This window comes from Mizuhopecten yessoensis, unplaced genomic scaffold, assembly GCF_002113885.1.
Source record: "Mizuhopecten yessoensis strain PY_sf001 unplaced genomic scaffold, ASM211388v2 scaffold7479, whole genome shotgun sequence".
NCBI lineage: Eukaryota > Metazoa > Mollusca > Bivalvia > Pectinida > Pectinidae > Mizuhopecten > Mizuhopecten yessoensis.
The window spans coordinates 406,608-433,405 of NW_018407068.1; the positions used below are offsets into that span (position 1 = coordinate 406,608).

At 37.6% G+C, this 26,798-nt stretch overlaps 1 protein-coding gene across 1 annotated transcript in view; it reads right to left on the bottom strand.

The window, feature by feature from the left end:
- Window positions 1-12,659, bottom strand: part of LOC110453685 (transmembrane protein 94-like) — a 62,199-nt gene extending 49,540 nt beyond the window's left edge. Inside the window, exons 1-6 of the mRNA XM_021502751.1 lie at window positions 12,593-12,659; window positions 10,405-10,690; window positions 9,473-9,627; window positions 3,587-3,780; window positions 2,239-2,396; window positions 728-833 (exon numbers count right to left, since the gene is read on the bottom strand). Of these exons, the coding sequence (XP_021358426.1) occupies window positions 728-833; window positions 2,239-2,396; window positions 3,587-3,780; window positions 9,473-9,627; window positions 10,405-10,628 (837 nt within the window). The 5' untranslated portion in view covers window positions 10,629-10,690; window positions 12,593-12,659. The remainder of the gene's footprint in view (window positions 1-727; window positions 834-2,238; window positions 2,397-3,586; window positions 3,781-9,472; window positions 9,628-10,404; window positions 10,691-12,592) is intronic.
- Between the last annotated feature and the right edge of the window lie 14,139 nt (window positions 12,660-26,798).

The window sequence follows — 26,798 nt, forward strand, 5'->3', positions numbered from 1 at the left end:
ACAACAGACAGAATTCTGTGCTCTAGCCACTTTGAACAGATGATATAGCACACCTTCTCTGTGTTAGTGTGTTACAGACAGATATACTCACCAAGACAACAGACAGAATTCTGTGCTTTAGCTAGATTGAGAGGATAACATACCGTAACTGTGTTACTCACCAAAATAACAGACAGAATTCTGTGCTCTAGCCACTTTGAACAGATGATATAGCGCACCTTCTCTGTGTTAGTGGGTTAGACTGATACACTCACCAACACAACAGACAGAATTCTGTGCTCTAGCCACTTTGAACAGATGATATAGCGCACCTTCTCTGTGTTAGTGGGTTAGACTGATACACTCACCAACACAACAGACAGTATTCTGTGCTCTAGCCACTTTGAACAGATGATATAGCGCAGCTTCTCTGTGTAAGTGTGTTACAGACAGATATACTCACCAAGACACCAGGCAGAATTCTGTGCTCTAGCCACTTTGAACAGATGATATAGCGCAGCTTCTCTGTGTAAGTGTGTTACAGACAGATATACTCACCAACACAACAGGCAGAATTCTGTGCTCTAGCCACTTTGAACAGATGATATAGCACCCCTTCTCTGTGTTAGTGTGTTACAGACAGATATACTCACCAACACACCAGAAAGAATTCTGTGCTCTAGCCACTTTGAACAGATGATATAGCACGCCTTCTCTGTGTTAGTGTGTTACAGACAGATATACTCACCACCACAACAGACAGAATTCTGTGCTCTAGCCACTTTGAACAGATGATATAGCGCACCTTTTCTGTGTTACTGACTGGTCTCTTTACACTGTCTTCTAGAATAAGTCTGCAAAATCAAGATAGATTTTCAAACTACTGCTTTTCCTTTAAATGACAAAAAAAAATGCTTTTTAGCATATCACTCATTCCTACTTACAGCATGTTTTAGCTATATATCACTCATTCCTCCTTACAGCATGTTTTAGCTATATATCACTCATTCCTCCTTACAGCATGTTTTAGCTATATATCACTCATTCCTCCTTACAGCATGTTTTAGCTATATATCATTCATTCCTCCTTACAGCCCCACTAACTCTCTATCAGAAGTAATAGTCAACATTCCTAACTAAATGTCTAACAGAAGTAAAAGTTAACAGTTCTGACTACCTTGCTATCAGTACTAGAATAGCTTATAGTCTTAATTCTTGATAAGAAATAACAGTCCAAACTAACTCTCTCTAAAACTTAATAGTCCTGTCAATTTTGATGTCCATTTTGAGATCCCCGGGAAGCAATCTGGACCATCCTATACATCCAACTGGAAGTTACTATATAACCTAGATTAATCTTAATTCTGATTAAAATGTCAGAATAAACATTTAATAACCGTCACTTAATTGATCCGATCCTCAACCACAGAATTGATGTGTGCTACCTAATTTTATGTGGCTTTTGCTCAATTTTGATCTCTGTCCTTTTATAGTGTCAATGTTGACCATCGGAATCTGGTTGTGTGAAAACAGTTGGCCATTCATTGCTTAAGTTTTAGCATGACCTTAGTCTTATAAGATGTACATGTAAATCAATTTTCACCAACATTTGATAAAATTTAAGCCAGTAATAGTTAAAATGAAATGTGGAGAGATGGATGTACAGACTGACACGTTGATAGCTAAGGCTCTTAATTACTGACATGTAGATTTGCTTAAAAGTTTTTCAAACAATTTCCGAGTCTAAGTTCACACTGAAAGTATCACTCAAGGAAATAGGTTGAGGATTCTCTTACATTTCAGTATGAGTTGTCCTTCTTTGGTCATATATGGTACTGTAACCAGTCAGAAAGGGAAAAATTCTTGGTTTCTTGATACAAAAATATTTTCAACATTTTTCACTAGAGTGTAGTACTAGCAAACCATATGAAAAGTATTCAACCCATGAGTAAGTAAGTAAGATTTAACTGTTATTCATCAAGAAACTGAAAATATTCTTTATATTTAACAAATAGGGTACATGCTAAGACAAGGAGAACGTCTCCAGGAATATATCTAACCTCCCTAAGCTTTGTTTATAAGTGAGCAGTTTTCAGAGGTATAGATTGTTTAGAAGTTAGAGGTAATTTTCATCCTGTTTGATGAAGGGGGTTTCCAGAAGTATGTATTGTTTAGACGATAAGGGTAGGGGCTGCTGCTTTGCCTGATGCCCTATCCCTTTGCATATTTTTTGCAATAAAATTTGTTGAAATGAATTACCTGATATGTTTGATGAAGGGAGTTTCCTGAAGTACAAACTGTTTCGAAGTGAGGGGTGATTTGCCATGAGGATCCTTAATCTCTTCTGTGAATTCCTCGCCCTGAGGTGAGTACACATCTCCCTTCTTCAGAATAGTGTCCTGCCCCTCACTGGACTCCTGTTACAGGTAAACAATACCCACTATACATATAGCCTCATAAGTCAATGAACTCAAATAAACTTACATACAAAGTAAAAATGAGTTGACAGTTATATATGTAACGACCCGAGTTATCAAATACATAAATGTAATCCTAAGGGGTTTTAGAGTTAAGTTGTCGAAACAAGAGTTGCAGTAAATGACCTCTGATCCCTAATTGTGATCTTGGGGTAATGGACCTTTGTACAAAGTGTGACACATCATTTTGTACTTATTTATCAGATAATATTGAGCAGTTCAAAAGTCATGCTACAGGGGTACATACCACATCACAACAGGGCATCATATTGAAGGTAACATGCATACAACACAGCACCTGGCCATTACATTAAATGTAACATTCAACATAACACCAGGGCAGTACATCAAAATGTAACCTAAAACACAGCACCTATTGAATGTTACAAACAACATAGCAACAGGAGGGTCATGTAATGTACTCATGAGACAGAACTAAGTTATAAGTTCAAACAGAAACAAAAGGAGCAGGAGCATGAAGAGCTATACCTGTCACTGATTGAACATTTAAACCCTAGCTGTGACCTTAATATTGAGGTAGTTGTGTGACACACTGTCTTGTCATAATACTCATGTCTATGAAGTGTTATATTCAGCAATTCAGACAAGCTAGTATAGATTTGACACCGGTCCCCTTGATTACTTAAGCCTGACCTTGTGGGTACAGACATACAAGCTTTTTGTCATGAAATTCTTATCTATGAAGTTTCATCAAAGAACTTTCAGCACCTAATTATTAGTAAAAATCTGGACACACTTTGAACTTGTGACCACTTGATGTGATCATGACCTTGGCTTTGAGTATGTTGTACTCCAAACCTGAATTTTCTTACTCATAGATAACATTTTTGTATCTTCACTTTTCCCCTATTAAACTATTATTATTGTACACTGCATGGTAAAAATCTATATTTATATTGGAGAAAATCTTCATTCAATCACAAGGGTTAACTAGAGCATTCTATAAACTACTTGAATATTGATTGATCTGTTAAATATGAGTTACGTTTCATTTAACTTACAACCAAAACCAATGTTCATTAAAAAAATAAATGCTTTTGTCAAACCTTGACCTTTGATTCCTACATGTCTGACATCCTAGATATAATATGACCTATGTATGTACTGACCTCGACCTCTCGACACTCAGCTGGAGCCTCCTGGCCAGGCCTAAGGAGTATGATGTCACCCTGTACCAGCAGGGTGGTGGGCAGGTTTACAACCTCCTTGTCGCGGATGGTCCACTGGAGGGAGACACAGGGAGAGATGGGGGCGTGCAGGGTTGGGTAGTTACTGCTGTTCCAAGTGTTGTTGTCTATACATTCTGTAAACATTCAATCAGCAATATCTCACAGAGACAGTAAAGTCTGTTCATGACAAACAATTTTCTAATGGATTATTAAAATCAATAGGGCACCTTGTATCTGAATTTGCCAAATGACCGCTATTTAGTTATGTGCATGATAGGATATGTCTAATGATCATGATCATTGTACATATATGTGGTGTGCTATTGTCTGCATCATATTCAAGCTTGTAATGAATCCTAAAAATTAATATAAACATTTCAATGACTTCTGTTGCATCGATCACACGATTGTCACATGGTATTCTTCAGGCTGTGTATACGTAGTAATACACTGTACATGTTATCAAACACTTACAAATAATGTGTAGACTCCTTCCATCATGCAACAAAAACTTTACAGCTACTGAAGTCAAATGACTTAGTCTTGAATTTTCTGTCTTTGCAATGCACTGCCATCAGCAACAGTACTATTACTAGTACCGTAATAAAGAGGGATGTGAGAGAAGTTTGGAAAACTGTAATTACAGTTATGTGGCACTTGGATATACAGCATTCTGCTGTGTTTGTTTTCAGGTCATCAATAGATGTAGAGAAAACTATGTTTCTATGCATATGAATACATACAAGTGATAATCCATATACGAATCAACTACTTTTAATACTAAATACTACTTTGTATGTTGTAAATGTTTTGATGATCATAATAATTTTTCATAGTAGATTTAGATGTATACAACCATACAAAATAAATTTCCAAGAAAAACAGACTATTTTTATCTCAAATTTCAGCTTCAGGTTCGGATTGAGATAACACTTAATTTAATAACCTTAATATGAACAAGAGGCCCAATGGGCCTGCATCGCTCACCTGTTATTATTCTAACACTTGTAATCTTAAGATTTCATAAGAACCTATTAAAAGATTTAAACATATGACGCCTCTGACCTTGATTGTTGAACAAGGACATTAGGTTGAAAGTGGATCAAGGTCATTCATTTGAACTAATATGGTAGTCCTCCCAGGATACTACAGGCCCAATTTCAGTACCCTGGCCCTTTTGCTTATTGAAAAGAAGTCGCTTGAAGATTTTACGACATTTGACCCCTGTGATCTTGAAAGTTGGTCAAGGTTATTCAGTTGAATAAATTTGATAGTCCTTCATCCCAGCATGCTACAGGCACAATATCAGTACCCTGGGCCTTTTGGTTATTGAGAAGAAGTTGTATGAAGATTTTACGACATTTGACCCATGTGACCTTGAAAGTTGGTCAAGGTCTTTCATTTGAACAAACTTGGTAGCCCTTCATCCAAGCATGCTACAGGCCCAATATCAGTACCATGGACCTTTTGGTTAGTGAGAAGAAATCATTTGAAGATTTTATGACATTTGACCCCTTTGACCTTTGAAAGTTGGTCAAGGTCATTCATTTGACTAAACTTGGTAGTCATTCATCCAATCATGCTAAAGGCCCAATATCAGTACCCTGGGCCTTTTGGTTATTGAGAAGAAGTTGTTTGAAGATTTTAAGATATCTGACCCCAGTGACATTGAAAGTGGGTCAAGGTCATTCATTTGAACAAACTTGGTAGCCCTTCATCCCAGCATGCTACAGGCCCAATATCAGTACCTTGGGCCTTTTGGTTATTGAGAAGAAGTTGTTTGAAGATTTTAACATATTTGACCCCTGTGACCTTGAAAGTGGGTCAAGGTCATTTATTTGAACAAACTTGGTAGCCCTTGATCCAAGCATGCTACTGGCCAAATATCATCTTCCTAGGCCTTTTGGTTACCGAAAAGAAGTTGTTTAAAGCAAAAAGTTGACGCCGGACGCCAGACGGACGGACGGACGCCGGATGCCGCACCATAACATAAGCTCACTTGCCCTTTGGGCAGGTGAGCTAAAAATCAAAGGACATTTTGTCTGTTCAAAGTGATATTCAAATCTAAACTGTCTAAACAATTCGTGTGGTAGTACATGTGTGGTGTAAAAGCTGGAGTTAGAAGTACACGTACTAGTTCATTCAGAGAAATACTCCTGGTAGTAATGTCTCTGTTAATAGCTCATCTCTTCGGCATGTTAAATGTAACAAACTTAATATGAGGCACATAGGACAAGAATGTACCCATAGATCAGAATATCAAAGTGCTAAATTTCTGTTAATGACTTACTAATAAAGCGGAATGTTGGAAAATGAGTCTCCAGGTTTTACCCCTATAACCCTGAATGTTAACAAGCAGGAATTGCATATAAACCAGGTATAAAAAAGAAAGCTATCTCGGCAGATTTTACTATTCTGGTACAGCAATAAAAGTTCAAATGTTTACTTCTGAGGAGCTAAATTGTATTTAGAAATCACATCAATGACGTCGACTCTGTTAAAAAAAAATGGACCACACACATATGCAAGATTGTTTTTATTGATATTCTAAATAACTGGCATACAGTTATTGATTTGGTTCGATGTGTAATCATGCAAATGTTTGCCTTTTGTAAGCTAACTTTTCTTAGATGTTCAGCTCCATTTTTCAATAAAATCTAATGATGTACTAGAGATAATGCCCGAGTTGCATGTTAAGCTACAAAGTGACTGCCTACAAATGATTTTTTGTTCTGTTGATTCAGATTAGCTTTTTAAATTAGTTAATTTTGACTAATGACTTTTTGTAATGTCAATTCACATGGCAATACATTTAGAAGACTGCTGCAAACCCGGTAATGAAACTAACATTAATTAATTGGCATAACTCCACGTCTTCCTTATAATCAATGACGATGACTTCACATGATTAAATGTCTTTCTGTCTCTGTGTGTTAATTAGCAGCAACTTCATATCCAAAGCTATGATGGCCTCCAATATATTGAACAATTTAACTTTGAATACTAAATAAATGTATGTACACTTTGGGAATTTATCTCTATTATTGATGACCTTATGAATATCAGTAAATAAACATTTCAGTTTTTCACAATATTATTCTTATCATGACAAGTGACCAGTTATTTTTTTAGCATATCACAAGTGTGCACTTAAATGTTACATAAATGTTGAAATTATTGTTTAGCTGCAGTCAGGGCCCGTATTATTGTTTAGCTGCAGTCAGGGCCTGTATTATTGTTTAGCTGCAGTCAGGGCCTGTATTATTGTTTAGCTGCAGTCAGGGCCTGTATTATTGTTTAGCTGCAGTCAGGGCCTGTATTATTGTTTAGCTGCAGTCAGGGCCTGTATTATTGTTTAGCTGCAGTCAGGGCCTGTATTATTGTTTAGCTGCAGTCAGGGCCTGTATTATTGTTTAGCTGCAGTCAGGGCCTGTATTATTGTTTAGCTGCAGTCAGGGCCTGTATTATTGTTTAGCTGCAGTCAGGGCCTGTATTATTGTTTAGCTGCAGTCAGGGCCTGTATTATTGTTTAGCTGCAGTCAGGGCCTGTATTATTGTTTAGCTGCAGTCAGGGCCTGTATTATTGTTTAGCTGCAGTCAGGGCCTGTATTATTGTTTAGCTGCAGTCAGGGCCTGTATTATTGTTTAGCTACAGTCAGGGCCTGTATTATTGTTTAGCTACAGTCAGGGCCCGTATTATTGTTTAGCTACAGTCAGGGCCTGTATTCATAAAACCGTTCTCATTCTCAAGCATGAATTTTGTGCTCAAGTCTAATTTTTTGTCCCATTAATAAATTAATAAGAAAGTCTTATTTTGTCAATCATCTGGGAAAAAATTGAAGAGACTTAATGCCAAATACTGTTTTCAATGTTTACATTTGTCTTTTTGACTTTTGACATGATTTAGTGAGTTACAAGAAAGTTAGTTAGCTAGCACAAATTCAATGCTTGTGCATGAGAGGACTGTTTCATGAATACGGGCCCTGGTTTTAGTTTCAATTCCTAATAAATCACAAAATTTGATTCTTCAAAATTTGTCTATTCAAAAAGACTTTGAACAATTATTGATCCTGTTGAAATAATCAGCAAACAAATCAAAAATAAACCCCAGAAATTGCAATTCTCTAATGACAGGGGGAACAAATCTCAAAAACATTAAGCAATCAACTAAAACAAATGGTTTGTGATCAATCACCTGTGACATGTAATGAGGCACACTGTAATACTGTAACCTATAGACCATAACATAGCAACCCAGTTTATGAGATTTCAGATTTTCTTGTTTGTATTTCTGCAGAAGTCTAAAGACATCAGACATCACCTACTACAGATAATTCAAGTATCTCAAATGAAGGGGAAAATCATTAAATGGTAGATGCACAAGCAGTTAAGGATGTACTCTTCTGAGGTTTCAATCACGTTCAAGTCTCGTTTTGATCTGGTGTAACAGGTTTTTGAAATATTTAACAAATTATGATCAAGTTTATCAGCAAACACGCATCTGAAAAATATGTCAAAAAGCTAGATGTAGAACTTTTTTTACAAGAATTTAAAAAAAATACCAATTCGGTGGCCATTTTGAAAAAGTTTATTAATGTGTATTTCTTGCGCTTCAAAAAAGGCCAAAATTTCACCTTTTTTGACACTAGGTTGATCACTAACATTGTCATTGTATCGCCATTTTTAATTGTAGCAGGTTCAATTTTGCTGTACAAATTTAAAATGTTTAATATGATCAAAATTATATGCAACAAACTGGAAAATTATACATTATTGATATTTTCTTTTCATATTTAGTGTAACTGAAGCACTTTTGATTTTTGACCCCGAAAAAGGTAAAATATAACACAAATGATAATGGGACAAACCCAATTTTTGTAGATGTTTTAGAAAGAGAAACACATTTTCTTTTAATTCATTAAATATTAAAAATTCATACATATCTGATAACACACTTGGAAGAAATTGTATGAATTTGTTCTACAAATGGTCAAAACCCAAAAAATCACCTAAAATCACATGTTGTGTTAAATTGGTATCTTTGACCGATCATAGCACAAAAACGAACACACTGACATTTAGTTTTTTTGGCATTTTCTACTATGCCATTAACTCCTTTTTCCAAAAATCCATATAAGAAAAAAAGTTTAATACAGGAATTTTTTGACTTCTCAGAGGTGTACATCCTTAAACAAGTAGCAGTAGATATGATAGATACTAGCTAATGAAAATATGTGATAATAAAGCTATTTTCATTTTACATTAATTCTTTGTATAAAAAAAAATCTAATTGTGAATAACTGCAAATGATCACATACCAGTGTGTGCGAGATAAAGCTATCCTACATAACAAAGCAAGCATGGAAGTACAAGAAAGTTCTCTCTTCTGTTGCATGGGTGGTATGTAATTTTGATTCCATAATATAAAAATGATAACCTAGTCATGATTATACAAACGCAAATCTCAAAAGACAGTAGTGTTGTCCCAATTTTAACTCATATAAGCTAAACCACAGAATAAAACAATGGTTATAGATGAATTTTGTGTTGTTTTTATAGAAATCTGAGCTGAGTAAAATATAAAGTGAAGCAGAAAAACATCAACTTTTTGGGGTCCCAGTATTGTTTGTAACATCCCTTATAATAAATGTCATGATGTTTTGGGTCAATTTGGATCATTGAAGTCCTTTAATGATTACCATAAGCAAATAAGAAATTTATAGTCATAAACTATTTCATTTCATCAATTAAATGCCATGTTATATCTAAAATGAAATAGAATGATGCATGTCATCTTTAAATAGTTAGCTATACATTAGTATATACCTTCTAGTTTTCTTAGGGACAGTCGGGTGACATATATGAGTTCTTCGTGGGCTCTCTTGCCATTCCAAATGTTGAAACAGATGTTGGTTGCCACTGTTAATAGGATGACCACTATTTCAGCCATCCACCATCCATGTCCACTAATGCCTTCATCACTGTGTTAACATTTAATTCAGAATTTTACTTTCCATACAGATCATTTTAAAGGTACTTTGATAAAAGGCTCATTAATCAAAACAGCTTTTTCCGACTTGGCATAAATACGACTCCCATTAAAATGAGAGTAAAATGAATTATAATGTGTTGCAGCCAATGGACATGTGGTACAAGGGAGGTAACTCGGATACACATTAATTGTTGAGATTATATTTAAATTGAAAAGATACAATGTTTAAATTATAAAATTCATATTGTTGTTAGCTTGATATGTGTAGTTATAATTACTTACTTATAATTAATTACCTAGCGACCCAGCAACATTAAAGTCATATTGGAACAGACAAATATAATAAAGAGACACTTCACATACACTAAAAGAAAGGAATACTAAAAGGTTCAAATCTGTATACAACGTGCTCAGTTACATAGTCAGATGAATGGTTCCTATGGATACATCAATAGTGTTAAAAGAGTGGATTTTGTATCAGAGTGGTACACTGATTAAACAGGAGGTGTACATTTTCACTAACCTAGTGCATGTACGAGGGCTATTAGATCTAGATTTTATGACAGGGTATGTGAAAAATTTCAACATTTTCTATGAAAATTCAGCTTAAGCAAGTGGAGTTATGCAAAATGGTCCAATGGGGTAATATAGCGCACTCGAATTATGAAAGAGTACGCCCCTATCTTATATATTGGAGATTGCAAATCTGATTTCTGATCTAAATACACAATCCTTCAAATAAGAAATTAATTTGCAGAAAACATACTTAACATTGGCGATGATAAATGCAATGAAGAGAGCAATACAGAGGCCCAGCAAAAGCACCAGACTTGTCCAGTGGAAGGCAGACTTGATGTGGGTATGATGGAACAGGGACAGATAACTCCTCCACTTCCTGATGTTAGTCTCCTCCTCATACTTGTCCACCTCTAGGGTGAGCTCTTCATACAGAACTGACAGTGCTTCTCTTGTTGAGTAACCTTCAGTCATTGTGCTAACACATCCATCCCATTTACGTAATAATTGCTTGAAACTGCAGATGCTCACTATTCCTAAAAATAAATAAATAAGAAATACATGGAACAATTAGATTCAGTGTAGGGGAAAAAAAATACATTAGACAAATACAACATTTGATTGGACATTGAAGTACACAGAATGCAGTTCAGTTTGGCAAAGGATGGAGTCATGTGTTCTACATTAGCAATAGCCAACATTATGTAGTATAGATACATGTGCATATACATGTATTTAGTGCATACATAATATGAAAGTAAAGCAGAAACACACCGAGTCATTTTTCCTGGTTATATACTTCAACAATTCAATACTAATGAACATGTATATGCATGATCAGTTCTATCTTCTTGTAATATGATGTATATGTACATGTAACTGTTCTGTTTCACTGTGTCTTGATAAAGGAGCGGATTGCTACGAAAATTTGACAACCTTAACTTGTCCACACTGTTGGAACTACTTCTTAGCCTCACATAATATATAAATATATAGATTGTATATGTTTGACCATGAAATGAAAATAATACATTAATAATAAAATAAAATGGTCATTATCAGATGTCCAGTTTCAGTGCAGGTCCAGTTTTGGTATCTTTTATATTTAATGCATTGCTGCACATGTACGCATACCTCATGTTTGTTGACATAGTTTTCTTGGCAACAAATATACACAACTGGCTGCATTTCTTAACTGTAAACAGTATTCAAGAAAACAACTACCATATTTACTTGTCATCCTTGATCCAGGGGTTGCACTCACTTACTGGAATATGTCACAGCAAAATTGAAGGCACATGGCTATCTATTTGATTGGTCTGGGTAAAAAAACATGGCCAATTGCTAGACTGATACCTACTTTTTGAAGATTACAGAGGAGCGGTACCCAAATTAAAAGCCAGTTAATTATATAATTGTACTATTACACAGCCAGGAAATTCTTTTGATGTATGTCAAGGATCAAACTAGTCTTCTAGTCTCATTTACAAGGTGACACACACTGAACCTTTGATTTTGTCATGAGATATTCCAGGAGTGCATATAATATAAATATGCATATAACCCCTGGAGTATTGAGGATGATTCACTAGTCAACTATCTTTATGAACACCCTTTTCCATTTCCGGGTGCTTATTGAAATGACAAGAGCCCCATTTCCCCAACATACCCCCATCTCCCCAATTTTATCTGTGGACTGTGATTGAAGTTGTAATTAAAGAGTAAAGGAAGTGATTGAAAAAATAATGTCCAGGTAATTAATACTAGAAATTAAATTAATGGTAAACAATATGAAACACATTTTGTTTGTTTTGCTATAATTTGTTCATTTGGCAATTTCAACATTAAGGACTCAAAAATGGTCACACAATGCTACATGTACATCAAATTAATTTGAAATGTTTCACCAAGAAATAAAGTCTTAAACTACAGATCATCTATTTTAATTTTACATATGCGAAAATGACCTGTTATATATTCCCTTAAATGAAAAGTAACTCTTCTACATGTCTCATTAAATCAAGCATTTATCATTTATATAATAGAACATACAAAGATTTCGCAATTTATTTACAGATTGCAAAATATACTATTAATAAGGATCTTAGCGTGAACCGAGTAGAATGAAGGACACATTACTTATTAGTTATTAGATATAGCATAACATAGCACTGTTAACATTTTAACATTCGCTGTTATATAGTATCAATACACACTCTGACTTACTCCAACCAAATAATGTTACAACGACGTGTAAATCTGTGCATCTAGCGAAATGCAGACGAAAAAGTTTCACACTCCAGTACTGTATTATAAACCATGTTTTGTTTGCATTAGTGGACATTGGACATATGTGTACAAGAACTTTTCACTTATGAAACTGACAGAACATTAAACAATATTTCATGTAATCCAATCATGATCAATCGATTGCTTACCATGTAATATTCACAGTGTCTTTGACGGTCTGGTGATAATTTCGCCCTTGTATGCCATCTTTTTTTAAAGCCCTAGATAATATGAAAGAAGTAATTTTATTGGCTCTTTAATTCGCATTTGGCCAATGAAATTAGACAACACAGTTATCCATTCGGTATCTCTCTGGTATCTCATTCGGAAGGCGGGACGTCTGCTTCTTCTATTTCTGAAAGAATTAGATAATAATTACATTTTTATATTGTTTCGGTTGTCTTGACTGGATTTACAAATATGAGATTTCAATGTCAGCCATGATTAATCAAATGTGCCAAGGCCTTATTCAAAATTCCAAAGAAAAGAGAAAAAAACCCAACAATAAACCATCTCATTCCCACAATGATCACTAGGCCTAATGCCTGCATGTGTTTCTATATGCCCAAGAGAGGCTAATATATGAGAGTTTATGATAGTTTGTTCAGTAGCATGTTATGATGAAGAAATATAAAGTTTGCTCAAGGTCACAGGGGTCAAACGTATACAGAGGTCAAACATATGACTTGAGGAATATACAAATGTTTGGCCTGTAGTATGCTGGAATGAAGAATTCCAAATTTATTCAACTTGATGCCAAATAAATTTTCCCTTTTTCATGTTCACAGAGTTCAAATGCGTTAAAATATTTTGAACGACGTCAGAATATTACCACAAAGCCTATAGGCTGATGATATTTGACCAGAAAAAATATGTATGCTGGAGTGAAGGGATAGTTTGTTTTTTGCAAGACTCGAAAACATTTGGCATGTGAGCTTGATAGACTGAATAGTGATAAGATTTTCCAAATAAAATACCTTAATAGATATTCAACAATTTTTTTTTTATAATGAAACCTTCAATCAACCCCTATCTTGAGCGTTTCAACATTGTATATATTTATTAAATAAAATACAGATGTAATAAGTGAAAAATACAACAGAACCTCTTGTTTTTCAGCAGAAAGAGTTTCAAAGATCTGGACCCTTATTACTATAAAATATAGAATAGCGACGAATTAACTGAGACATGTAAACTCCATATTTATAACAGGAAGTTAGTATATCAATATTAGAGAAAGGAAAACTTGACGACCGTAAAATTAAAGTCGTCACGCGTACGTACCAGTAGAGTTTGGTATCAATGTGCCTAACATAATACTAATACTGTAAATAATTGTCAAGATGTGACCCCGAAGATGTAGACTCTTACATGTCTTGAGTAACGAGGTCTTGAGAATGAATTTAGGTCAAGAGATGCCAGTAGTTTTTAAAATTCTTTTTATACCAAGAACAGAATATCATATAAAAATAAAATATCGAGCCAATGTTTTATGTCCTTTCTTTCTTATCGAACTGTCCACACTGGAACACAGGTATTCTTGTGTCCACACTGGAACACAGGTAGTCTGGTGTCCACACTGGAACACAGGTAGTCTGGTGTCCACAATCATTGTGGACAGTGGGACACAGGTAGTCTGGTGAGGAACACAGGTAGTCTGGTGAGAAACACAGGTATTCTTGTGTCCACACTCGAACACAGGTAGTCTGGTGTCCACACTGGGACACAGGACACAGGTAGTCTGGTGTCCACACTGGGACACAGGTAGTCTGATGAGGAACACAGGTAGTCTGGTGAGAAACACAGGTATTCTTGTGTCCACACTGGAACACAGATAGTCTGGTGTCCACACTGGGACACAGGACACAGGTAGTCTGGTGTCCACACTGGGACACAGGTAGTCTGGTGAGGAACACAGGTAGTCTGGCGAGGAACACAGGTAGTCTGGTGAGGAACACAGGTAGTCTGGTGTCCACACTGGAACACAGTTAGTCTGGTGTCCACACTGGAACACCGGTAGTCTGGTGAGGAATACTGGTAGTCTGGTGTTCACATGGAACACAAGTATTCTGGTGAGGAGCACATGTAGTCTGGTGTCCACACTGGGACACAGGTAGTATGGTGAGGAACATAGGTAGTCTGGTGTCCACACTGGAACACATGTAGTCTGGTGAGGAACACAGGTAGTCTGGTGAGGAGCACGGGTAGTCTGGTGTCCACATGGGACACAGATAGTCTGGTGAGGAGCACAGGTAATCTGGTGTCCACATGGGACACAGGTAGTCTGGTGTCCACACTGGAACACAAGTAGTCTGGTGAGGAACACATGTAGTCTGGTGAGGAACACAGGTAGTCTGGTGAGGAACACTGGTAGTCTGGTGTCCACATGGGACACAGGTATTCTGGTGAGGAGCACATGCTGTCTGGTGTCCACACTGGGACACAGGTAGTCTGGTGAGGAACACAGGTAGTCTGGTGTCCACATGGGTCACAGGTAGTCTGGTGTCCAAACTGGAACACAGGTTATCTGATGAGGAGCACAGGTAGTCTGGTGTCCACACTGGGACACAGGTAGTCTGGTGAGGAACACAGGTAGTCTGGTGTCCACATGGGTTACAGGTAGTCTGGTGTCCAAACTGGAACACAGGTTATCTGATGAGGAGCACAGGTAGTCTGGGGTCCACACTGGGACACAGGTAGTCTGGTGAGGAGCACAGGTATAGTCTGGTGAGGAGCACAGGTAGTCTGGCGTCCACATGGGACACAGGTAGTCTGGTGTCCACACTGGAACACAGGTAGTCTGGTGTCCCCACTGGAACACATGTAGTCTGGTGAGGAACACAGGTAGTCACGTGTCCACACTGGGACACAGGTATTCTGGTGATGAACACAGGTAGTCTGGTGTCCACACTGGAACACAGGTAGTCTGGTGAGGAACACATGTAGTCTGGTGAGGAACACAGGTAGTCTGGTGAGGAACAATGGTAGTCTGGTGTCCACATGGGACACAGGTATTCTGGTGAGGAGCACATGTAGTCTGGTGTCCACACTGGGACACAGGTAGTATGGTGAGGAACATAGGTTGTCAAGTGTCCACACTGGGACACAGGAAGTTTGGTGTACACACTGGAACACAGGTAGTCTGGTGAGGAACACAGGTAGTCTGGTGTCCACATGGGTCACAGGTAGTCTGGTGTCCAAACTGGAACACAGGTTATCTGATGAGGAGCACAGGTAGTCTGGTGTCCACACTGGGACACATGTAGTCTGGTGAGGAACACAGGTAGTCTGGTGAGGAGCACGGGTAGTCTGGTGTCCACATGGGACACAGATAGTCTGGTGAGGAGCACAGGTAATCTGGTGTCCACATGGGACACAGGTAGTCTGGTGTCCACACTGGAACACAAGTAGTCTGGTGAGGAACACATGTAGTCTGGTGAGGAACACAGGTAGTCTGGTGAGGAACACTGGTAGTCTGGTGTCCACATGGGACACAGGTATTCTGGTGAGGAGCACATGCTGTCTGGTGTCCACACTGGGACACAGGTAGTCTGGTGAGGAACACAGGTAGTCTGGTGTCCACATGGGTCACAGGTAGTCTGGTGTCCAAACTGGAACACAGGTTATCTGATGAGGAGCACAGGTAGTCTGGTGTCCACACTGGGACACAGGTAGTCTGGTGAGGAACACAGGTATAGTCTGGTGAGGAGCACAGGTAGTCTGGCGTCCACATGGAACACAGGTAGTCTGGTGAGGAACACAGGTAGTCTGGTGTCCACATGGGTTACAGGTAGTCTGGTGTCCAAACTGGAACACAGGTTATCTGATGAGGAGCACAGGTAGTCTGGTGTCCACACTGGGACACAGGTAGTCTGGTGAGGAGCACAGGTAGTCTGGCGTCCACATGGGACACATGTAGTCTGGTGTCCACACTGGAACACAGGTAGTCTGGTGTCCACACTGGAACACATGTAGTCTGGTGAGGAACACAGGTAGTCAAGTGTCCACACTGGGACACAGGTAGTCTGGTGATGAACACAGGTAGTCTGGTGTCCACTCTGGGACACAGGTAATCTGGTGAGGAACACAGGTAGTCTGGTGAAGAACACAGATAGTCTGGTGAGGAACACAGGTAGTCTGGTGTCCACACTTGGACACAGGTAATATGGTGTCCACACTGGGACACAGGTAGTCTGGTGATGAACACAGGTAGTCTGGTGTCCACTCTGGGACACAGGTAATCTGGTGAGGAACACAGGTAGTCTGGTGAAGAACACAGATAGTCTGGTGAGGAACACAGGTAGTCTGGTGTCCACACTTGGACACAGGTAATATGGTGTCCACACTGGGACACAGGTAGTCTGGTGATGAACACAGGTAGTCTGGTGTCCACTCTGGGACACAGGTAATCTGGTGAGGAACACAGGTAGTCTGGTGAAGAACACAGATAGTCTGGTGAGGAACACAGGTAGTCTGGTGTCCACACTTGGACACAGGTAATATGGTGTCCACACTGGGACACAGGTAGTCTGATGAGGAACACAGGTAGTCCAGAAGATGGTGAAAGATGTTCCCACCAAGCTCACAAAAAATGATGTCTGTCTTTTTGTCTTGTTAGCAATGTGAGCAAAGAGAAAAAAAGTGTCATTGAAATTGTCAAGATATTCAAATTATTTTACATAACTTTTAGACTTCCTTGGTTAATATACAACCATTGAAACCTACTGTAGTTAACATCATTCCCTACTCTATAAGGAGGTATGGTGGTCTAGTGGTAGGACGCTGGGCTCATGACTGAATGGTTGCGGGTTCGAGTCACTGCACGGCACTGTGTTGTATCTTTGAGCAAGATACGTTACTCCGCTTGTCCCAGTCTACTCAGCTGTAAATGAATACGTGGTAGGGAAGTGCTAGAAATGTAGAATGCTAACTGTGAGCGACGAAATGGCAGCACCGGCTGTATGCTCCCCAGGGAGTTGAGAAAGATATTGACTGGTTGCAAAGGCCATATAACCACGGATAATAATTTGTGAACCGCTTTGAGATGACCAACGAACTACGTTGTGATAAAGCGGTATATAAGAACCTCGAATTCTTATTATTATTATCTATTTTGGACCAACTGTACGATGTTTAATGGTGAATATACACAAGGGCTATTGAAAAAGGAACCTAAATACGTTCATGTCGTTTTATTTCACATTAAGATATGTTCCTGGTGTTTTGTGCTTTAATAATATGAACTTCAAGAACTTCCTGTATTTAATTCATTCTCAAGGATTGAAAGTTAACGACACAGACTTCTGTGCGTTAGCTATCGATAATGACCGCCATACTATTAAACTTTTCGATAATTTCAATTTAACGATTTTTAACTTCATTTCCTCACCGTGATAAATGGCACACTAGCCTCCACTGTTGGTTCACTGCTCTAGAGCATGCTTTAGGTATCGGGGGTATTTTACGTACATGTATTCTATTAAGCCCATGGATTACGTAACTATGCTTTTAACAGGATGTAATCTATGGTGAACAATATTCCGGTCATAATGACCCGATTTCCAACTATGAGATAATAATTCTATCACGATGAAGGATTGACTATATTGTAGATCGTTCGTGTCCGGCGTCCTTTACTGGATTTGACGGGGGATCTGTAATGACCACACGTGTTGGTGCAGAACAATCTTTCCTTTAAATTCTATAACAAAATGGTTTGGTTCCTGCTTTATGAGGGAATTCAAGATGTCGTTCTTTTTGATTAGTTGTCTCCTTGGTTTCTACTCCTCAGCATGTTTAGTGAAATAATCCTGCTGCATGTTATCGTAAGAGTCTGGGGTTTTCTTTTGTGTCTTATACTCAAGGGACATTGGAGAATCTACCATTGATCTGCTGGCCTCATTGCACCACTTTGGATCTATATGTAGATTTCCTTTCTCACTCTCCTACACTTTAATGGCCGTGTCTCCCCATGTACCCGTCTTCATATGACCTAAACTATTACGAGGACGTTTAATATAACCACAAACAAACAAAATCCTCGGTTCCTGTTTGTGCATCCATGAAATTCCAGGGGTTGCGTTACGCTAATCTGCGTTCTGACTTTGTCCTCGTCCTCACGTGTTGACGTTTCATCGTATAAGTTTGTCTTAATCTGCAATGTGATTTATATTCAAGGGAATTAATATAATACAATACCTTACTCCTACCATTGGAATCATATTTTGTACATATCTACTTATTATTATTTTTATTCACAAGGAGAGGACTACCAAAGTTTTCAAGGGAGCAGTAATCACGGGCACTATATTGATGACAGTTTTAACATTTTAACAATGATCAACTGCGTCCTCCAGGTATTGTGTTGTTGTTGTGTACATATCAGACAGTACACAAAGTATACAGCCTAGAGATTTGACGAACACCCAAGAGGGCTTTATTGATAAGGGGTAGGAGAGTCGTAGTGATGAGTGTATAAAATGTACGAACACATCAGCATTGGAAAACAAAGTCCAGTTGCATTCTTCTATAAGGTTGCCACACTAACACACTCTAGTTTATAACTTAGGAATTATACATAATAGAGATCATAAGAATTTATAAGAGTATTTTTTTCTTTATAAATTTAAGTTTAAAGAGACGGAGCCAGTCTAAAAATGGGTTGAGAAGAAATTCTAGAACGGGTAAAGGGGTTTAGACTTCGTTCTAAATCAGCACAGAGCAGGATAGGAAAGCTACATTAAGAACAGGGGATTGAGACGGATCGGTAAGTAAGAAAATATCTGGATTTTGTAGTAGTGTATTATCAGGAATTAGACAATGTGAAATGTAAAAAAGTGAAAGTATCTGTTAAAAAGTGGTGCAAATTAGTTTGGCGTAATTTGTTGGTATAAAAGCAATATTGAGTGTGTTTGGTATAAAAGCAGTATAGTGTGTGTTTGATTTACCGCTAGATTGGATTACGTAAGAAAAAGTGTGTTTGTCACCATAATTAGAATTAGGATGGCCAAAGTACTACTGAAGGATATTAAAAAAATAAAATTGGTTGTCTTGCTTGGATGTTAAAATGTGAGGTACAATTTTTAATTCATTACTTTGAAAAGGGTCCAAAACGATTGTTTTACTGTTTTTTTTGTGTCTAATGATGGTATTGAACAGTGTACATAGACACTTTTTATGATTTCGTATCGCGCTGAACGTGTATGAAAACCACCTTTAGTATAAAAACATATCTTTATATGCAGAAATGATTTAGTTTCACCTATTCATTCTCCTTGTTTAAACGCATGTGTGATGTACGGAACATTTTTGTTTATCTTGGAGCAAATCAAATATACGAGTATCAATATCAATAATATAGCTTTACCAACTTTAATATTACTTATTTGTATTAACTGTATGTTGCTTTCTACTTTTGTTACTTCTGTGACTTATGTTTGCTATTTCTTAACTGGATGTTTTCCCTGAATGTCTTATTCTTGTTATATTTGTATAGATATTTGTCGTTTAGAATAACAATACAATGTTAAATAGTGTTTAAGTGTGTGACGTTAAATATACTTTTTGTATCCTGTTGTCGCCTCCAGTCATGATGTTTGTCTATTTAATCAATGAAATCTCGTTTTTTATTAACGGTTTTTTTCTTGGTTCCTCGGTTCCTGTTTAATTTTTGTTCAGTGATTTCTGGGTTCCTTTTTACTCGTTGTTCAACGATTCCTGATGATGTTTACTTTTTGTAAGCAATTCCTGGGTTTCTGGTTAAGTTTTGTTCGGTGGACTTACTGTTTACTCGTTGTTTAGCCATTCATGAGATGCTGTTTACTTTTTGTTAGCAATTCCTTGGTTTCTGTTTACTTTTTGTTCAGCAATTCCTGGGTTTCTATTTACTTTTGTTCGGTGATTCATGGGTTTCTGTTTACTTTTATTCAGTGATTCCTGGGTTTCTGTTTACTTTTGTTCAGTGATTCCTGGGCTTCTGTTTACTTTTTGTTCGGCGATTCCTGGGTTTCTGTTTACTTTTTGTTCAGCAATTCCTTGGTTTCTATTTACTTTTGTTCGGTGATTCATGGTTTTCTGTTTACTTTTATTCAGTGATTCCTGGGTTTCTGTTTACTTTTTTTCAGTGATTCCTGGGTTTCTGTTTACTTATGTTCAGGGATTCCTGGGTTTCTGTTTACTTTTTGTTCGGCGATTCCTGGGTTCCTGTTTACTTTTGTTCAGTGATTGCTGGGTTTCTGTTTACTTTCGTTCAGCGATTCCTGGGTTTCAGTTTACTTTTGTTCGGTGATTCATGGGTGTCTGTTTACTTTTATTCAGTGATTCCTGGGTTTCTGTTTACTTTTGTTCAGGGATTCCTGGGCTTCTGTTTACTTTTGTTCAGTGATTTCTGGGTTTCTGTTTACTTTTTGTTCAGAGATTCCTGTGTTTCTGTTTCCCTTTTGTTCGGTGATCCCTGGATTTCTGTTTCCCTATTGTTCAGTGATTCCTGGGTTTCTGTTTTCTTTTTGTTCAGTGATTCCTGGGTTTATGTTTACTTTTTGTTCAGCAATTCCTTGGTTGGGGGTTACTTTTGTTCGGTGATTCATGGGTGTCTGTTTACTTTTATTCAGTGATTCCTGGGGTTCTGTTTACTTTTTGTTCGGCGATTTCTGGGTTTCTGTTTACTTTTTGTTCAGCAATTCCTTGGTTGGGGGTTACTTTTGTTCGGTGATTCATGGGTGTCTGTTTACTTTTATTCAGTGATTCCTGGGTTTCTGTCTACTTTTGTTCAGTGATTCCTGGGTTTCTGTTTACTTTTTGTTCAGCAATTCCTTGGTTTCTATTTACTTTTGTTCGGTGATTCATGGGTTTCTGTTTACTTTTATTCAGTGATTCCTGGGTTTCTGTTTACTTTTTGTTCAGCAATTCCTTGGTTTCTATTTACTTTTGTTCGGTGATTCATGGGTTTCTGTTTACTTTTATTCAGTGATTCCTGGGTTTCTTTTTACTTTTGTTCAGTGATTCCTGGGTTTCTGTTTACTTTTGTTCGGTGATTCATGGGTGTCTGTTTACTTTTGTTCTGTGATTCCTGGGTTTCTGTTTACTTTTTGTTCGGCGATTCCCGGGTGTCTGTTTCCCTTTTGTTCAGTGATTCCTGGGTTTCTGTTTACTTTTGATCAGTGATTCCGTGGTTTCTGTTTACTTTTGTTCAGTGATTCCTGGGTTTCTGTTTACTTTTTGTTCGGCGATTTCTGGGTTTCTGTTTACTTTTGTTCAGTGATTGCTGGGTTTCTGTTTACTTTCGTTCAGTGATTCCTGGGTTTCAGTTTACTTTTGTTCGGTGATTCCTGGGTTTCTGTTTACTTTTGTTCAGTGATTTCTGGGTTTCTGTTTTCTTTTTGTTCGGCGATTTCTGGGTTTCTGTTTACTTTTGTTCAGGTTTACTTTTGTTCAGTGATTCCGGGGTTTCTGTTTACTTTTGTTCAGTGATTGCCGGGTTTCTGTTTACTTTCGTTCAATGATTCCTGGGTTTCTGTTTACTTTTGTTCGGTGATTTATAGGTTTCTGTTTACTTTTGGTCAGTGATTCCGTGGTTTCTGTTTACTTTTGTTCAGCGATTGCTGGGTTTCTGTTTACTTTCGTTTAGTGATTCCTGGGTTTCAGTTTACTTTTGTTCGGTGTTTCATGGGTGTCTGTTTACTTTTTTTCTGTGATTCCTGGGTTTCTATTTACTTTTTGTTCGGCGATTCCTGGGTTTCTGTTTACTTTTTGTTCGGTGATTCCTGGGTTTTTTGTTTACTTTTTGTTCGGTGATTCCTGGGTTTCTGTTTACTTTTGTTCAGTGATTCCTGGGTTTCTGTATCCCTTTTGATCTGTGATTCCCGGGTTTCTGTTTACTTTTGTTAGCAATTCCTGGGTTTCTGTTTACTTTTTGTTCGGTGATTCCCGGGTTTCTGTTTGCTTTTGTTCAGTGATTCCTGGGTTTCTGTATCCCTTTTGATCTGTGATTCCCGGGTTTCTGTTTACTTTTTGGTCAGAGATTCCTGTGTTTCTGTTTCCCTTTTGTTCGGTGATCCCTGGATTTCTGTTTCCCTATTGTTCAGTGATTCCTGGGTTTCTGTTTACTTTTGTTCAGTGATTCCTGGGTTTCCGTTTACTTTTGTTCGGTGATTCCTGGGTTTCTGTTTACTTTTTGTTCAAAGATTCCTGTGTTTCTGTTTCCCTTTTGTTCGGTGATCCCTGGGTTTCTGTTTCCCTATTGTTCAGTGATTCCTGGGTTTCTGTTTACTTTTGTTCAGTGATTCCTGGGTGTCTATTTACTTTTTGTTAGGAATTCCTGGGTTTCTGGTTACTTTTTGTTCGGTGATTCCTGTGTTTCTGTTTACTTTTTGTTCAAAGATTCCTGTGTTTCTGTTTCCCTTTTGTTCGGTAATCCCTGGGTTTCTGTTTCCCTATTGTTCAGTGATTCCTGGGTTTCCGTTTACTTTTTGTTTGGTGATTCCTGGGTTTCTGTTTACTTTTTGTTCAGTGATTCCTGGGTTTCTGTTTACTTTTGTTCATTGATTCCTTGGTTTCTGTTTACTTTTGTTCAGTGATTCCTTGGTTTCTGTTTACTTTTGTTCAGTGATTCCTGGGTGTCTATTTACTTTTTGTTAGTAATTCCTGGGTTTCTGGTTACTTTTTGTTCAGTGATTCCTGGGTTTCTGTTTACTTTTGTTCAGTGATTCCTGGGTTTCTGTTTACTTTTTGTTCAGAGATTCCTAGGTTTCTGTTTCCCGTTTGTTCGGTGATTCCTGGGTTTCTGTTTTCCTTTTGTTCAGTGATTCCTGGGTTTCTGTTTACTTTTTGTTCGGTGATTTCTGGGTTTCTGTTTACTTTTTTTTCGGTGATTCCTGGGTTTCTGTTTACTTTTGTTCAGTGATTCCTGGGTTTCTGTTTACTTTTTGTTCAGAGATTCCTAGGTTTCTGTTTCCCGTTTGTTCTGTGATTCCTGGGTTTCTGTTTTCTTTTTGTTCAGTGATTCCTGGGTTTCTGTTTACTTTTTGTTCGGTGGACTTACTGTTTACTCGTTGTTAAGCGATTCCTGAGATGCTGTTTATTTTTTGTTAGCAATTCCTTGGTTTCTGTTTACTTTTTGTTAGCAATTCCTGGGTTTCTGTTTACTTTTGTTCAGTGATTCCTGGGATTCTGTTTACTTTTTGTTCGGTGATTCCTGGGTTTATGTTTACTTTTTGTTCAAAGATTCCTGTGTTTCTGTTTACTTTTGTTAGCATTTCCTGGGTTTCTGTTTCCCTTTTGTTCAGTGCTTCCTGGGTTTCTGTTTCCCTTTTCTTCGGTGATTCCTGGGTTTATGTTTACTTTTTGTTCAGAGATTCCTGTGTTTCTGTTTCCCTTTTGTTCGGTGATCCCTGGGTTTCTGTTTTCCTATTGTTCAGTGATTCCTGGGTTTCTGTTTACTTTTGTTCAGTGATTCCTGGGTTTCTGTTTTCTTTTTGTTCAGAGATTCCTGTGTTTCTGTTTCCCTTTTGTTCGGCGATTCCTGGGTTTCTGTTTCCCTTTTGTTCGGTGATCCCTGCGTTTCTGTTTTCCTATTGTTCAGTGATTCCTGGGTTTCCGTTTACTTTTGTTCAGTGATTCCTGGGTTTCTGTTTCCCTATTGTTCAGTGATTCCTGTGTTTCTGTTTACTTTTGTTCGGTGATTCCTGGGTTTCTGTTTCCCTTTTGTTCAGTGATTCATGGGTTTCTATTTACTTTTAATCAGTGATTCCTGGGTTTCTATTTACTTTTTGTTAGCAATTCCTGGGTTTCTGTTTACTTTTTGTTCAGTGATTCCTGGGTTTCTGTTTACTTTTGTTCAGGGATTCCTGGGTTTCTGTTTACTTTTGTTAGCAATTCCTGGGTTTTTGTTTACTTTTTGTTCGGTGATTCCTGGGTTTCTGTTTACTTTTGTTCAGGGATTCCTGGGTTTCTGTTTCCTTTTGTTAGCAATTCCTGGGTTTTTGTTTACTTTTTGTTCGGTGATTCCCGGGTTTCTGTTTGCTTTTGTTCAGTGATTCCTGGGTTTCTGTATCCCTTTTGTTCGGTGATTCCTGGGTTTCTGTTTACTTTTCGTTCGGTGATTCCTGGGTTTCTGTTTTCCTTTTGTTCAGTGATTCCTGGGTTTCTGTTTACTTTTTGTTCAGCAATTCCTTGGTTTCTATTTACTTTTGTTCGGTGATTCATGGGTTTCTGTTTACTTTTATTCAGTGATTCCTGGGTTTCTGTTTACTTTTTGTTTGGTGATTCCTGGGTTTCTGTTTACTTTTTGTTAGCAATTCCTTGGTTTCTATTTACTTTTTGTTCAGCGATTCCTGGTTTTCTGTTTACTTTTGTTCGGGGATTCCTGGGTTTCTGTTTACTTTTGTTCAGTGATTGCTGGGTTTCTGTCTACTTTTTGTTAGCAATTCCTTGGTTTCTATTTACTTTTTGTTCAGCGATTCCTGGTTTTCTGTTTACTTTTGTTCGGTGATTCCTGGGTTTCTGTTTTCCTTTTGTTCAGTTATTCCTGGGTTTCTGTTTACTTTTTGTTCAGAGATTCCTAGGTTTCTGTTTCCCGTTTGTTCGGTGATTCCTGGGTTTCTGTTTTCCTTTTGTTCAGTTATTCCTGGGTTTCTGTTTACTTTTTGTTTGTTGATTCCTGGGTTTCTGTTTACTTTTTGTTCAGCAATTCCTTGGTTTCTATTTACTTTTGTTCGGTGATTCATGGGTTTCTGTTTACTTTTATTCAGTGATTCCTGGGTTTCTGTTTACTTTTTGTTCGGTGATTCCTGTGTTTCTGTTTACTTTTTGTTCGGTGATTCCTGGGTTTCTGTTTCCCTTTTCTTAGGTTATTCCTGGGTTTCTGTTTACTTTTTGTTTGGTGATTCCTGGGTTTCTGTTTACTTTTTGTTCGGTGATTCCTGGGTTTCTGTTTACTTTTGTTCAGCGATTCCTGGGTTTCTGTTTACTTTTGTTCAGTGATTCCTGTGTTTCTTTTTACTTTTTGTTAGCAATTCCTGGGTTTCTGTTTACTTTTTGTTCGGTGATTCCTGGGTTTCTGTTTACTTTTGTTCAGCGATTCCTGGGCTTCTGTTTACTTTTGTTCAGTGATTCCTGGGTTTCTGTTTCCCTTTTGCTCAGTGATTCCTGGGTTTCTGTTTACTTTTTGTTCGGTGATTACTGGGTTTCTGTTTACTTTTTGTTCGGTGATTCCCGGGTTTCTGTTTACTTTTGTTCAGTGATTCCTGTGTTTCTTTTTACTTTTTGTTAGCAATTCCTGGGTTTCTGTTTACTTTTTGTTCAGGGATTCCTGGGTTTCTGTTTCCCTTTTGTTCGGTGATTCCTGGGGTTCTGTTTACTTTTGTTCAGTGATTCCTGGGTTTCTGTTTCCCTTTTGTTTGGTGATTCCTGGGTTTCTGTTTACTTTTTGTTCAGAGATTCCTTGGTTTCTGTTTACTTTTTGTTCAGCGATTCCTGGGTTTCTGTTTACTTTTGTTCGGTGATTCCTGGGTTTCTGTTTACTTTTTGTTCGGTGATTGCTGGGTTTCTGTTTTCTTTTTGTTCAGTGATTCCTGGGTTTCTGTTTACTTTTTGTTCGGTGATTGCTGGGTTTCTGTTTACTTTTTGTTCGGTGATTCCTTGGTTTCTGTTTACTTTTGTTCGGTGATTCCTGGGTTTCTGTTTACTTTTGTTCAGAGATTCCTGGGTTTCTGTTTGATTTTGTTCGGTGAGTCCTGGGTTCCCGTTTTCTTTTCATATCGATGTTGTCCTTTTATGTTGACGTTGTGTTATACTTTGCCATGTAGTGTTGTACTGTGCTATAATCTGTCTCTGTGTTTCCGCTGTTTTATATTCTGCACTTGTACGTAGACGCTGTGCCTTCTATTTCTTTTTTCCGTTTAGGTAATTATCAAATTGTTCAATCATTTTTTGTTTTGAAAATTTGAAGTAAAGAAACACAAATTGGCAAATCCTTAAACGACCTTTCCCCCCAACAAATCACTATCACCACATGTATTATTGAGTTTCAAGTGTTCAACATAGCCATTTTCCACAAAATGAAAACCTTAGTAAATCATTTTATGTTTCGTTTTTTGTAGTTAAATTTTCAATTCAATTTCGGCGTTATACCTTATCTCTCACCTTCCTTATATATTGAAGGACACATGAAATTTAAACCTGGCAATTTGATTGTCATGATAATATAAAATAATTTTGTCCGTCCTGAGCAGTGGAAGCCGTCGTTCTGTTAGAGTTATCTCCCGTTAACTACACGTGTTGTTGGAGGATTTAATCCAAAATGGTTGAAGAAAATCGATAACACATATAGGGCAATTTGAAATAATAAATAAATATAAT